This window comes from Chinchilla lanigera, unplaced genomic scaffold (genome assembly GCF_000276665.1).
Source record: "Chinchilla lanigera isolate Chin_1 unplaced genomic scaffold, ChiLan1.0 scaffold00063, whole genome shotgun sequence".
NCBI classification, from domain to species: domain Eukaryota; kingdom Metazoa; phylum Chordata; class Mammalia; order Rodentia; family Chinchillidae; genus Chinchilla; species Chinchilla lanigera.
In genome coordinates this window covers 5383950-5397067 of record NW_004955464.1, presented here as the reverse complement: position 1 = coordinate 5397067, position 13118 = coordinate 5383950, and the positions used below count along the sequence as shown (strand labels likewise).

The window sequence follows — 13118 nt, the reverse complement described above, 5'->3', positions numbered from 1 at the left end:
AAACTAGGGGTAGGTTGTTGCTAAAGCAGTCATTGGCTCTCTGCAAAGAAAGTGCTAGGTATACTTCCCTCCCTAATTCTTCTGCTTGGGAGTGAAAGGTTTGGTAAGTGTTTCTAGTCACCGTCTCCGATTTAACTGTCAAAAATCAGGTGAGGATAGAGGAGGGAAGACATTAAGGAGGATCTTCCTGTCTCAAGGTCTGTGAATCCTAACATTAGCCCAGGAAAATATCAACCTTGCTACCTTGAACACTGGCTGTTCAAAGGGAAAGTAAATCTATCCCGTGGCAAGGGCCACCAACTGCTGCAGACCCCACCTTGGCAGCAGTGCATTACAACGAAGTTAACAAGCCACCAAGGTCCACTTTCACCAGCTCTGCTGCCTACCAGCCAGAAGAGGGCACCAGTGTGACATGCTGGAGCCTGTCTGACATTTTTCTGTCTCAGCTGTCCAACCTTCCTTTTCAAAAAGTCCCCCACTGTCACCTTTTCTAACTGCCTCTAGTTCATCCATCCTCACAACAATTCTACTTCGATTAAAAGGCTTCCTCCCTAGGCCCCCTTCCTGCAGCTGTTTTCTAGGGCAGGGAGAGAAAAGTTCTAAATTTAAGAGGGAGCAGCAGCCACACTGCCCATTTTAGTCCGTCTAGTTCTCCCACAGGAGCCCAGTCACCAAGGCCTCCGACACGGGAGGAGGAACGCTCTTCCGGGCTTCGGGAAGGAACACTGGTGAGATGAAATGCACCAAGGTCCCAGGTTCCACAGCTCCTAACTCACACAGTGAACCTGGACAGATCCTCTGCCTCAGGAGCCTCAGCTTTCTCAGTAAAACTCCAGGACTGAAAAAGATGATCTCTAAGGGCCGTTTCTTTTTTTCTTGTCTTCTTTTTCTTTTCTTTTTTTTTTTCTTTTTTTTTTTTTTGGTAGTACTGGGGTATTAAACCCAAGGTATTCTCATTGAGCTATATCTCAGCCCTTTTCTATTTTTATTTGAGACAGGGTCCCAATAAGCTGCCTAGGCTGAGCTCAAATGCAGTGATCCTCCTGCTGTCTCTAAGTGCTGGGACTACAGGTGTGACCACCACAGCTGGTTTTAGCTCCAGTTTAAAGACGAGAAAGCTAAGATTTTCTCAAGGTTGCACAACTGTGTCCAGTCTCCAACACAGCTTGCAATTTGGTAGTAGGTCTACACCCAGCCCATGAGGCCTCAGAGAAGATCATGGGCTCTCTAGGAGTAGACGGCACAGATCCTCTGTCAGCAGATCCCCTCCAACCCAAGCTTGTGTGACTCTAAACAACCCTAAAAGTATACAAGCTCCTGATGCAGCCTCTGCCATGCGTGCCAGGTGCCCCATGGGATTTGAGGATCGTTCACAAGTGCGCTCACTGAGGGGCCCTCAGCAGGTGTGAGGCTGTCACATGCTTCACTGTACTGAGGCAAACACCACCCCATGCTTCCCAGGGGAGGGAAAGAGCCTGGCTGTCTGGTTCAGGCAGTGCCCCTCAACTCAGATGACTCCCCTGCCAATTCCTCTCTCCATCCTTGCAATAATAACAATACCTTCCATTTGCCATATTTTTTATGTTGCAAATATCATTCAATGCTTACAGAAGCAAAGATGCTACTGTGCTGTGCACAATCAACTCCTTTTCCTAGGTAAGAGGGCAGGAGCTCGAGACGGGAAATGACTAAAGCAGGGAGTGGTGGAGCTGGGACTGCACCAAGTCTCCTCGCTTCCAGGCCAGCTCTCCTCCAAACCGTAGGAGGCAGCATCCTCAGTACAGAGAACAGAGCCCAGCATGCAGGGCTCTCTGTACCCACCTCAATTTCCCTGAGGAGGAGAAAATCCTGCCTTCCTGGCTCCCACCAAGGACCCCACTGCCCCACGTCCCCTCTGCTCTGCTGTGGAGAGCTGCACAGGCTGAACAGAAGGGCCTTCTCTCCTGTCTCCTCCTCCTTCCCACCTTCTCAGCCAGGTATAAAATGGATAAGGAATTCAGCAGAGATGGGAAGTCACAGTGAGAGGCAGCAACAAAGGGACACTCTCAGGGTGGGAGACCTGAGCTTTTTTTTTTGGTACTGGAAAGTGAACTCAGGACCTTGTGCTTGCCAGGAAGGCACTCTGCTGCTGAGCTACATCCTGGCCCAAGGGAGACCTGAGCTGTAGTCCATGTATGAGTTGTGTTACCTTGGACTACTGTCTTAGGTGGGCATCAAGAAGCACTATGCAACAGACTGGCCCTGGCAGCTTCTGGTGACTTGGGGCTCTTTTCCTAACATCTTTTCACCTGAACAGCCCTTCACAGCATATGAAGGGTTTCTACAACCACCTCACAGTATCTCTCACAAAAGCCCAGGAAGATGTGAATCTCTGACTAGGAAACCAGGAAACCAATGCCCTAAAAGTTAAACTGCCTAAGTTCATAATGCTAAGTACCTCCCCACCCAAGGCTATGTTAAGTGTTTTCTTTTTCTTTCTTTCTTGTTTTGGGAGACAGGGTCTTGCTATGAAGTTCAGGCTGACTCTGAACTCACTATGTAGCCCAGGCTGGTCCTGACCTCGCAGGATTCCTCCTGCCTCAGCCTCCCAAGTGCTGGGATTACAGATATATATCATCATGTCTAGCTTGATAAGTGTTTTCTATGTATTATTTTGTTTGATCCTCAGGACAGCCCTATGGCAAGAAATATAGTCATGCTACAGATGAAGAAATTAAGATCAGAAATATAGAACCATGGCTATGCTGACATAGCCAGTACAGAACACAGCTGGCCTTCTACCTAGGCCTGCCTGATGTAAAAAACACAGGCTCTTCCTAAAGACACCAAGAAACAGGGACCCCAATCCTGCTCTACATGTTGCCTCCCTAAAGTCAACTCCACTTTCCTGTTCTTGGCTTCATTCTTAGACTTTCTACCTGTGAAACTTTAAATTCAAAATCTTTCTAGTTATGATGGAAGCCAACAAGGCACCCAAAGGCAGAGTTCCTCCAAAACCATCCCTCAGCCCTTTACAGAGGCACATGCCCACCCATACCTCCTCTACCAGACACTAAACCTTAAAGCCAGAGACTAAATCAAATTCTCATCATTTTATCACATCCTCTCTAGGACAGTGTAAATCAATGTCTATTTCTTGGACATGTGTGTGATACTGGAGATGAAACCCAGGGCCTGGTGCATGCTAGACAAGCATTCCATAGCTACATTTCAGCCCTTTTTCTAAATTTTATTTTATGTATGTATGTATGTATGTATGTTTTGTCTTTTTGAGAGGGTCTCCCTATACAGTTCAGGCTGGCCTTGAGCTCACTTTGTAGCCCAGGCTGGTCTCGAACTCGCAGTGATCCTCAGCCTCCCTCAGCCTCCGGAGTGCTGAGATTACAGGCGTGTACCACCATGCCTGGCTTCTAAATTTTATTCTGAGACATGGTCTTGCTAAATTGCCTAGGCTGACCTTGAAATTTTGATCTTCCTACCTCAGCCTCCTGAGTGCTGGGATTATAGGTATGTACCACCACACCGAGCCTTGAGCAATTTTTTGTTTGTTTGTTTTTTGTTTTGTTTTGTTTTTTCCAGGACTGGGAATCGAACTCACGACCTTGCACTTGCCAGGCAGGTGCTGTGCCGCTGAGCTAAATCCCCAGCCCTTGCCATGGGATCAATCTTAAAGAAAACGCTGTGCCTGACAGTTTGAAGTCTTTTAGAATTTGTGCATAAAACATGCCAAAAGAATTCAGGAATAACACCATACCAAGCAGCCCACAGAAAGAAGCATGTGAAGCAACACAATTGTCACAATTGTGGCCATTGAAACGCGCCGGTTATCCTCACGAACAGCTGGCCAGAATGTCATTGCCAAGACAGATCCTGAGATGCCCAGGGCAATCATGACTAGAATCCAGCGAACTGCTTTCTGGGGGATAATCCACAGAATCTGAAAGAAGACAAAAGAAGGGTGGAGGAAGAATTGTTAGGAGGCATTTCAGAAAAGTATTTGTTCACCTTAGCCACATACATTTATAAATCCCCGAGGCAATCGGTGGCTGGGCCCCCAGTATGCATCTGGTTTCCAGGACAGGCTGGAGAAACTCCACCAGCAATAGCCTGAGGCAGATGCTTCAGGGGTTGCAAGCCAGGCAGGCACATGGCCCCCAAGTCCCCATCTACTTTAAATTCAAGTGGGACTGTTGCTAGCGGGAGTGTTAGTTTGGAAACAACACCTGGCAAACTCTTGATTCAGTTCCCCCCGTGAAGAAAGTGTCACTCAGAGGTTGCTCCACAGTGTGGTACTTACTGCCGTGGGGATATAAATGAAGAGCGAATAGCCATAGACGCACACGATCTCCAGAAATGAGTAGGAAACGATGTTCATAACCTTGCTGTTTCTCCACATGAGGAAACCCCAGAGAGCAAGAGGAACCAGCCAGGCATAGGCATAGATGACTGTGGCTGCTATGGACACTGTGGATGACAGGACACAATTTTCATCCCCACCAGGATGACTTCTCAAAACATACTGGCCTTTTTCTTAAAATATCAATTTATAGCAGTGGATGGTGGGATCATGGCTTACTGCCTGGCTTTTCCCAGGTCAGGCACAGTACCTGATACCCAGTGGGTGCCTTATAAACATTTGCTCAACTAACACATCTTTAGCACATGCCTTTGTTGTGATAACCAGTACTCTCCTATATGGCTTCTATAATTCATTTAACAACAACTAATATTATTAAACAACTGAATTATGCAAGTGAAATACTTCAGAGGGCCACACAGCTAGCATTTAAATATACTGAACATTTCAATCAAATAAAAGCCAACTATCCCCTTGGAAGAATACATTCTCCTCCCTAGCAAAACAAGAGCTGACACTGATTTCTTTAGCAAATTTATTAAAATGCCCTGGGCACAGATTAACTTGCTCTGTATGCTATTTAGATCTTTCTGTCTCTGAAATATAGAGTTCCAGCTCACTGATGAATTGCCTGCACCGCTCTCCAGTTTCACTTTCTTCTTACACGAATAACTGCCTCGCTGGTGGAGCGCAGGCGGGGCCCTGGGGAACAGTGCTGAGCGTATCACTGCACTGCTCCTCCTTCCCTGCTCGCGGTAGCGAGCCCACCAGGACTCTCTTCCCTCTTCTATAAAGCATGGCCTGTCCATGGCACCAGCCCTTCCTACGTGGAAACCAGCAGGCAGCTCACTTAACAGAGCCTGGTAAGAACAAAGCTCCCCCCCAACAATTACATCAGACTCTTGTTAAGATGTGATTATCCAAAACATCTGGAGCTCCTAGAGCACGTTTTTCACACTGGAGCCCTCATTAAGCCAGATGTAATTTTATTGACATAATGCCTTTTTCTTGGATAACCAAGGAAAGAGGAATGAAATTCTACTCTAGCCATAGGTACCAGTTAATGATCACGTACTGGGCACCAGGCATTACACTCAGGGTTTTACTGACATGCAAGAATATATGACAGGGCACGAAGTATATCAGATGGCATGGGTTCTAACCCTAGGCAAAGGAGCTTTTCAGGGGGTGAGTTACTTAACCTTCCTGCCTTAGTTTCCTCATCTGCAAAGTGGAAACAAAATCACCTTTAGAAATTACTAGGAGAATTAAGGAAGTAGACACTGGTAGGAATTCAGTAGAGCAGGAACTGATAATAATAAATACTCAATCAAGACTTAACTTTTATATTATTAACTAATATGTGCATTATTTCATATAATCTGTATTACTGTTTTGGAGAAGAAGCGGGAGCAGAGAAGTTACTTTGATCAAGGTCACACAATTAACTAGTTGGTAGAAGCTGGATTTAAGACCAGATGTGACTCATACTCTACATAAAATGAGACAATGCTTACTGATGTGGCTGTGACTATCTTACTGGTACATATATCACACCAGTCTCTGATATAGATAAAGATGCTCCTATGCTTCTAGGTGCCCAGGAAGGGTGGGTCACTTTTCTGTGTAATAGACCCACACAAAGCTCGGAAGTTACAGAAGTTAACATGTGACAGGTGTGGTGGCACACACCTGTAATCCCAGCACTCGAGAGGCTGAGGCAGGGGGATTTCTCCCAGTTCAAGGCCAGCCTGGGCTACAAAGTGAGTTCAAGCCCAGCTTGAACTACATAGCAAGGCCCCATCTCAAAAAAAAAAAAAAGAAGTTAACATGTACTATGTACAGTAATATTCACTCACCTATCCTGCTTTATTTATGTGTAGAGCTACTTGAAGCCAGGGTTAAATTCAAGCCAAAGATATCTGATAAACAGAGTTGGGACTGAATCTGGGTCTGACTCCATGATGAAGAAGGAAAAAAATGGAAAATCGGTATGGAAGGCACAGGGGAGGAAGAGAAGGAAGGACACATGGATACTCTCTCATTACATACACATAAATACATGTCTCTATACACGTGAATAGATGTGCGCACACAATATGTGCACATAAACCTATCAGAGAGAACAGTTGTTAATATTCATTGAATTCATGTCGTACAAGCCACTATTCTAAGACATGTGTCAACTCTTTCTTCTTACAACAGCCCTATCATGTAAGTATCATCATCTCTATTTCACCAATGAATCTGAGGCCAGGCGAGATGAAAGAACTTGCGCCCAGAGGTGAAGTGGTGAGGGGCACAGCTGGAAGCTGCAGTCCGTGCTCTGGCTCCGGATGCTCTTGCCCAGGCTACCAACACTCTCTCAGGATGAGGGTGGCCGGGGAAGGCGCTGGGACTTGAGAAAGTGCCACAGGTCAACCTGCTATGCAGCCAGACTTCCCTGCTCTGTGGTGGCGGTCATTTGCAAATCCCTAAGAGCTGTTCTGCTCTTTTCACTGCATAGCACTTACACAAGAAAGAAGTTTTAAAACAAGACTGTGATTTACAAGCCCATCACCAGGTCACACTCGTTTCTGCATTCTCCCTTCCAGGCCTTGACCACTTGCGGGATTCTCTGTAACAAAGCTGCTAACAGAACAGGCACCAGTCTGGCATCAGCGGTCTGTTTCCCACGTTGCTCTTCATAATCAGTGGTCACAGTCTATCTCAGCTATCTGAGCCACCACAAGCAAAGTAACAACAGCCCCACTGTTTCCAGGGCTGGGACAGTACAAACAATGCTTCAATGGGAACCTTCACACACACTGCTTTTTAGTTATTTTCTACTTTTTTAACAGAATAAATTCCAAGCACTATTGGATCTTGTCTGGATCTTTATTGCTTTCCTAAAAACTATGTGAATTTATAATACTGTGAAAGTACTTAGGCCTCTGAATTCATATATTTAAAATGCCAAATTTTATGTTACATACATTTTACCACAGTAGGAAAAAAGAAGGATAGGTGGTAACTCTGGGCCCGGAGGGACGTCTGAACCTTGTAATAGAGAAGGAAGGGGGCGCAGCCCCGAGACAGGGGGCCCATGCGCTGGGGGGAAAAGAGCTCATGGTTAGAAACTGACAGCGTTCTAAATGAGCCACACTATTCACCAACCTTTTCGGAATTCGGGCACATAATGGTATGTCTTCTCTCCCAGATGGATTAAGAAGTTGGAAAGATTCCCACTAATTGCTATGGCAAAGACCAATGTGGCACATATCCAAAAGGGCCCTGCAAAAGCAACCAGGAAATTCAGACACAAGAAAATGAGGCAATAGCCTTTAGACTCTTACAGAATAATTTACCTTCCTCTCCCTATTCATGTAAGCGAGGGAAAATGAATTTTGGATGCACTCAACACTTATTTAATGGGGATTTTCTTTTTTAAAAGGTCAAAACACAACTCAGCAATTAGTTGCCTTACAAACGAGGCAGATTAGAATCCAAAGGCAAAACTGCCTCCCACAATTAGGTGAATAAAGATGTTGATTTGTGTATAGTTTCTTTTATTGGAGGATCATCAAAAAAATTCATAGACATTTGGTTAAACCCTCATCAGAACGTAAAAAGCAATGATTCCCTCCCTTATCAAGTGTCAAATGTTAATGGCAGAGAAAAAAAAGGTTAAATCAGACAGGTCTTGCAACTTCAGTGAAGAGCAAGAAAGGGTGACACGGCAACACTCTAGCAGAAGTTAATCTAATCTACAGCATCACCACACTGGTGCTGGAAGGGGACAATTTAAGGCTTTTTTTTTCTTCTTTTTTAACAAAAAGGTAACAATACACATAGTTCAGTGTTCAAAAGGTGGAAAAGGGAATACAGAGGAAAGCCAGGATTTCCTCCCTGTCGGCAGTGCCCTAGCTCTCCATTTGGTCTCTCTGGAGCTTACTAGTGCAACCAGTTTCTAGCAAATCCTACCATATGAGTGAGCGAGCAAGCAAGCGTGCGTGTGCGTGTGCGTGTGCGTATTTGCTTGTTTTGTCTTTTGCAACTGGAGACTGAACCCAGGGGCTTCACACTGAGCTACACCTCCAGCCCTACTGACTGACTGACTGACTGATTGACTGACTGGCTAGGAGTGGGGGAAAGCCAGGATCTTTGTGTTAAGCTATATCCTCACTCACTCAGTTAGCTAGGGGAATTAACCCAAGGCTTTTACTCTATGCTGCATCCTCAGCCCATTTTTAATTTTTGAGACAGGGTCTCGCTAAGCCACTAAATTGCTCAGGCCTGGCTCGATCTTGGGATCTTCCTGCCTCAGCCTCTTGGGATTACAGGCATATACCACTACGCCAGGCTATGTGTGTTTGTTTTATATAGATGATGATACAAATGTACATTCTGCTGGGTAGCTTTCTATTTGAATCTTAATATAGCTTAGATTCTACTACAGTCAGTCATTTATAAAAATTAGCCTATCCTCTACATGGTTATAAAATGCTCCAATGAGTGGATAAATGCACCACAGTTTACAAACCCCTTTCATCACAGCACCATCCTTGTCTCTCCCACCTAGCAAAAGTACAGCACAGAACAAATGTAGTGTTTGTTTGAGACAGGGTTGCACTATGTAGTTTAGTCTGGCCCTAAACTCACTAGTTCAAACTGCCCTTAAACTTGAGGCAATCTTCCTGCATCAGTTTCCCAAAGTGCTGCTTTTAAAGGCATGCACCACCACACCTGGCTAACAAATATTATTTTTAAACAGAGCTTCTAACAGATTTTATCAATTTCATTTTTCAATTTCACTAATAGGTTACAACACCCTTTAGGATAATTTCAGGTACCTTCGCAGATGATAAAATGAAGAAAATTACAGTACTAGGGGAGAGGACTTGCAGAACTGATGAGCGCTTTTCAAAGGGAACTTCTGGCTCCAGCAAGTGGCATCAACAGGATGCTCCAGAGTCGCAAACGTCAGCTTTCTACAGATGCCCGTAGTCACCAGACTACAAGCTGCCTGCCATAGTCAGGGCTAAATTACACTGCATCATTCTGACTGCCTACCACAAAAAAGACAAAATGCAAAACAAAACAGGGATAGTGGCAAATGCCTATAATCACAGCCACTCAGGAGACTGAGGCAGGGGAAGCTTGAGGGTCGCATCGTAACAGCCACTAACAGCATCTAGGCCCTGGGCTAGGTGATGGTGAGACAGTGATGTGCAAGAGAGGTACAGTCACCATCTCTGACATACTTGGGCACCCTGGGGAGTTAGAGAACAAAACATATAACCTGCCTGCAGGCAGCCCACAGGGCACACAGGCAGAGCACTAAATGGAGACAACGTGGTGTCTACAGAAACACAGGAGTCTGCCAGTAAAGGTGGAAGCGAAAGACCCAGGAAGAGGAGAGGCATGAGCAGAGACCCAGAAATAAGCGAAAATAACTCAAGACCAAAGAAATTCAAGGCTGTGGGGCTGGGGATTTAGCTCAGCGGCAAAAGCGCCTGCCTCGCAAGCGCAAGGTCGTGAGTTCGGTTCCCGGTACCGGAGAAAAACCAAAAAAAAAAAAAAAAAAAAAAAAAAAAAAAAAAAAACAAGAAATTCAAGGCTGAGAGTAGCCAGAGACTGGAGCTGGACTGGGGCTGGACTGGATCATGAAAGGTCTTGGAACCCCTGACAGTGAGTTAGAAGTTTATCTTGAAGGCAAGGGGGAGACATTTGTGAGTGCACAGCTGTTCCTTGGTACCTGCTGTGGATTGAGCCCAGGACCAATTGAGCCACTGAGCCAATGATATCAGAATCTGAGGACACTCAAGTCTTCTACATAAAATTACACAGTACTTGCACATAACCTGTATACATCCTCCTGTATGCTTTTGGTCATCTCTAGATTACTTATAACCCCAAATGCAATGTGAATGCTGTGGAAGGAGTTATTACACTGTTTTGGGAATAATGAGAAGGAAGAAAAGTCTGTGTTCAATACAGACGCTTTTTTTTTTTTTTTTTTTTTTTTGGTGAGAAAGGATCTCACTATGCAGTTCAGGCTAGACATGAACTCACTATGTAGCACAGATTGGCCTCGAACTTGCAGCAATCTTCCTGCCTTAGCCTCCTGAGTGCTGAGATTACAGGTGTGCATACCATGCCGGGCTCTAATGGAGTATTTTTTCAAGTATTTTTGATTTATGAGTGGAATCTGCAGATGTGGAACCTATGGACATGGGGGCCAGTTATACTGATCTAAAGACTTGCCCACCATTCTCTGGCTGCCCACAGCCCTAAGCTGTCTAACAACCCAGGCATGGCAGCACCAAGGGGCAGGAAATGTTTAGGCGGCCTAGAAGGTCATCTGCATCTCTCCCCCATTCTGCTTGAGTTTAATCTGGGTTAATTCACCCATTTCCTCCTCAGACTCTGCATATTGGTACATCTTCTCTCCTCTGTATATTGGCCACCTTCCTCCTACCTACCCTCCAAGGCCCAGGCCTCTCTGCTATAAAATGCTTTAGCTTTACTGAACTTTAGCCATGTTTAAAAGCTCATAAGGCTACTGGTGTTATGGAGGGAGGCAAACTTTGGGTTCAAATCCTGGCTTTGTCATGAGAAGCAGCACAGTATGATGGACAATATGGATTATGAGCTATGGTACTGATCTAAAAACTGAGCCCAGCCACTTACTAGCCATATGACTTTGGGCAAGTGGCTGGGCCTTTGTGACTCAGTGTTCTTATCTATAAAATGGGAATAATAGGGCCAGGGCTATAGCTCAGTGGCACAAGCACCTGCCTGGCAAGCACAAGGTTCTGAGTTTGATTCCCAGTACCAAAAAAAAAAAAAAGAAGGAGTGGGGAATAATAATAACACCTGCCTCGTAAAGTTGGGGCTGTCATGAGAGGTAAATGAGTTAATATAAGTTCTGCCCTGTTAACAGTGTCTGGCACATATGGTAAACAACACTCTGATTGTTTGCTGTTACTGTTACAATGGCTAACTCTGTGGCTATGGGGAGGTTACCATCCCTAAACCTCAGGGTTCTCTTTCGTAAGATAAGGCAATCCTGGAGCACAAGAAATAAAATATTGTAAAATAATGCAGTAGTGCTTATCTCCACACTTGGTAACTGTGATGTACTCAACAGATGCTAGTTCTCTTCTTCCTCCTTGGGGTTGGGGGCAATAGCATTGTCTTGAAATCTTCCCTACTAGCACAGAGCCTAGTGCGGAATGAAGTGTTTGAAAACTGCTGAGCAGCTGCTCTGTGCCAAGGTGCCTGCCAGGTACTGGAGGCATAGATTCCTCAGACACAGCCTGCTCCTCAAAAATTCTCAGCCTGGAAACAGGAAGCATTGAGAGGCCTGCGGATATAGCTCAGTAGCACGGTGCCTGCCTGGCAAGTGCGAGGTCGTGAGTTCGATTCCCAGTACCAAAAAAAAAAAAAAAAAAAAAAAAAAAAAAAAGAAGCAGCAGCAGCAGCAATGAGAGAGCAAGGAAACTACCTTGACCACCACTCCTAAATGAAAGGCACAGCCAACACAACTGCTCTTTTCTTTTCTTTTTGTTTTGATTTTTGAGATAGGGTTTTACTATGCAGCCAGGCTGGCCTTGAACTCACAACAATCCTCCTGCTGTGATTATAGGTGTGTGCCACCATACCCGGTAGCACAATGGCTTCTGCTGAGGTATCCCGGAATCATTCCCATAATCCCAGAGGAACTTCCAGAAACGTCATGGGGCACATGGCTGGGCAGAAGGGAGCTTCCTAACCTCTAAAGAGGATCTGCACTTTTCCTGGTTTTTGATATTGTATATTCTCCCTGCTTTGTGAAAAGTCTAGAATCTGGCCTAGCACCTGCCACACAGACAGCCAGATGTTCCCCTCAAACACAGGGGGCCACTGTCATGGGGGCCATTTCCTCAGAAGCTCTGGGTGGACCCTGGAGATGTTCTCTGGCAGCAGGGGGTTCAGGAATGACAGCTACCCTCTGGTTTGGTGACCAAATCCCAGAGAGAACCAGCCCATCTGAAGGCAGAGCTGACCTCAGCACATCAATGAAAAAGTGTGAGACTATGTTCTCCACACTTACCCCACCAGCAAATCCTCTATAAAGTGAAATCAACAATTTTGCTTCATTTGTTTCAAGCTTGTAATATCATCTAAAGACTTTGACAGGCATACTCGTGCTTGTTATTGTGCAATTAACATAATACCCAATTGCACTGCCCCCTAAATTCTTTGCAAGAGTTGCTAGTGAATCTCAGAAGAATCAAATAAAAATAAAATAGTGTAGACCCCACCAACAGTGTAATTCTCCAGCTTTTTAGGCAACCCACACATTTAGCCCAGTTCAACTATTACGTGGTAAAGAATCAAAACAGCACCACACATACCATAGAGATCTGGATTGCTGCGGATATATAACCTCACAAAGTTTTTCCCGGGTATTGGCAAAAGAGACCCTTTTATTCTGTCAAAGACCTGGAAAACAACATAGCAGTAATTCTACAGAGTACTTTTTAAAAGAAGTTTAATAAATTCAACTAAGTCAAAAGTGAAACTCCATTACTTGAGCTTTTATGATAGTACTTTCACAATAAGTGGCAACTCTTCTTTTTTTTTTTTTTTTTTTTTTTGGTTTTTCTCCGGTACCGGGAACCAAACTCACGACCATGCGCTTGCCAGGCAGGCGCTTTTGCCGCTGAGCTAAATCCCCAGCCCCTAAGTGGCAACTCTTAATTTTTGTCAGACTTCATTTTTTTTTTTTTCCTGG

General features: G+C 44.9%; 1 protein-coding gene across 3 annotated transcripts in view; it reads right to left on the bottom strand.

Moving 5' to 3' along the window:
* Yipf1 (Yip1 domain family, member 1) overlaps positions 1 to 13118 on the bottom strand; it is a 38781-nt gene that overhangs the window by 11403 nt on the left and 14260 nt on the right. For all 3 annotated transcript variants that reach the window (XM_005398555.2, XM_005398554.2, XM_005398553.2), the window contains exons 5-8: positions 12739 to 12826; positions 7514 to 7630; positions 4298 to 4464; positions 3755 to 3937 (exon numbers count right to left, since the gene is read on the bottom strand). In XM_005398555.2, coding sequence (XP_005398612.1) covers positions 3755 to 3937; positions 4298 to 4464; positions 7514 to 7630; positions 12739 to 12826 — 555 coding nt within the window. The remainder of the gene's footprint in view (positions 1 to 3754; positions 3938 to 4297; positions 4465 to 7513; positions 7631 to 12738; positions 12827 to 13118) is intronic.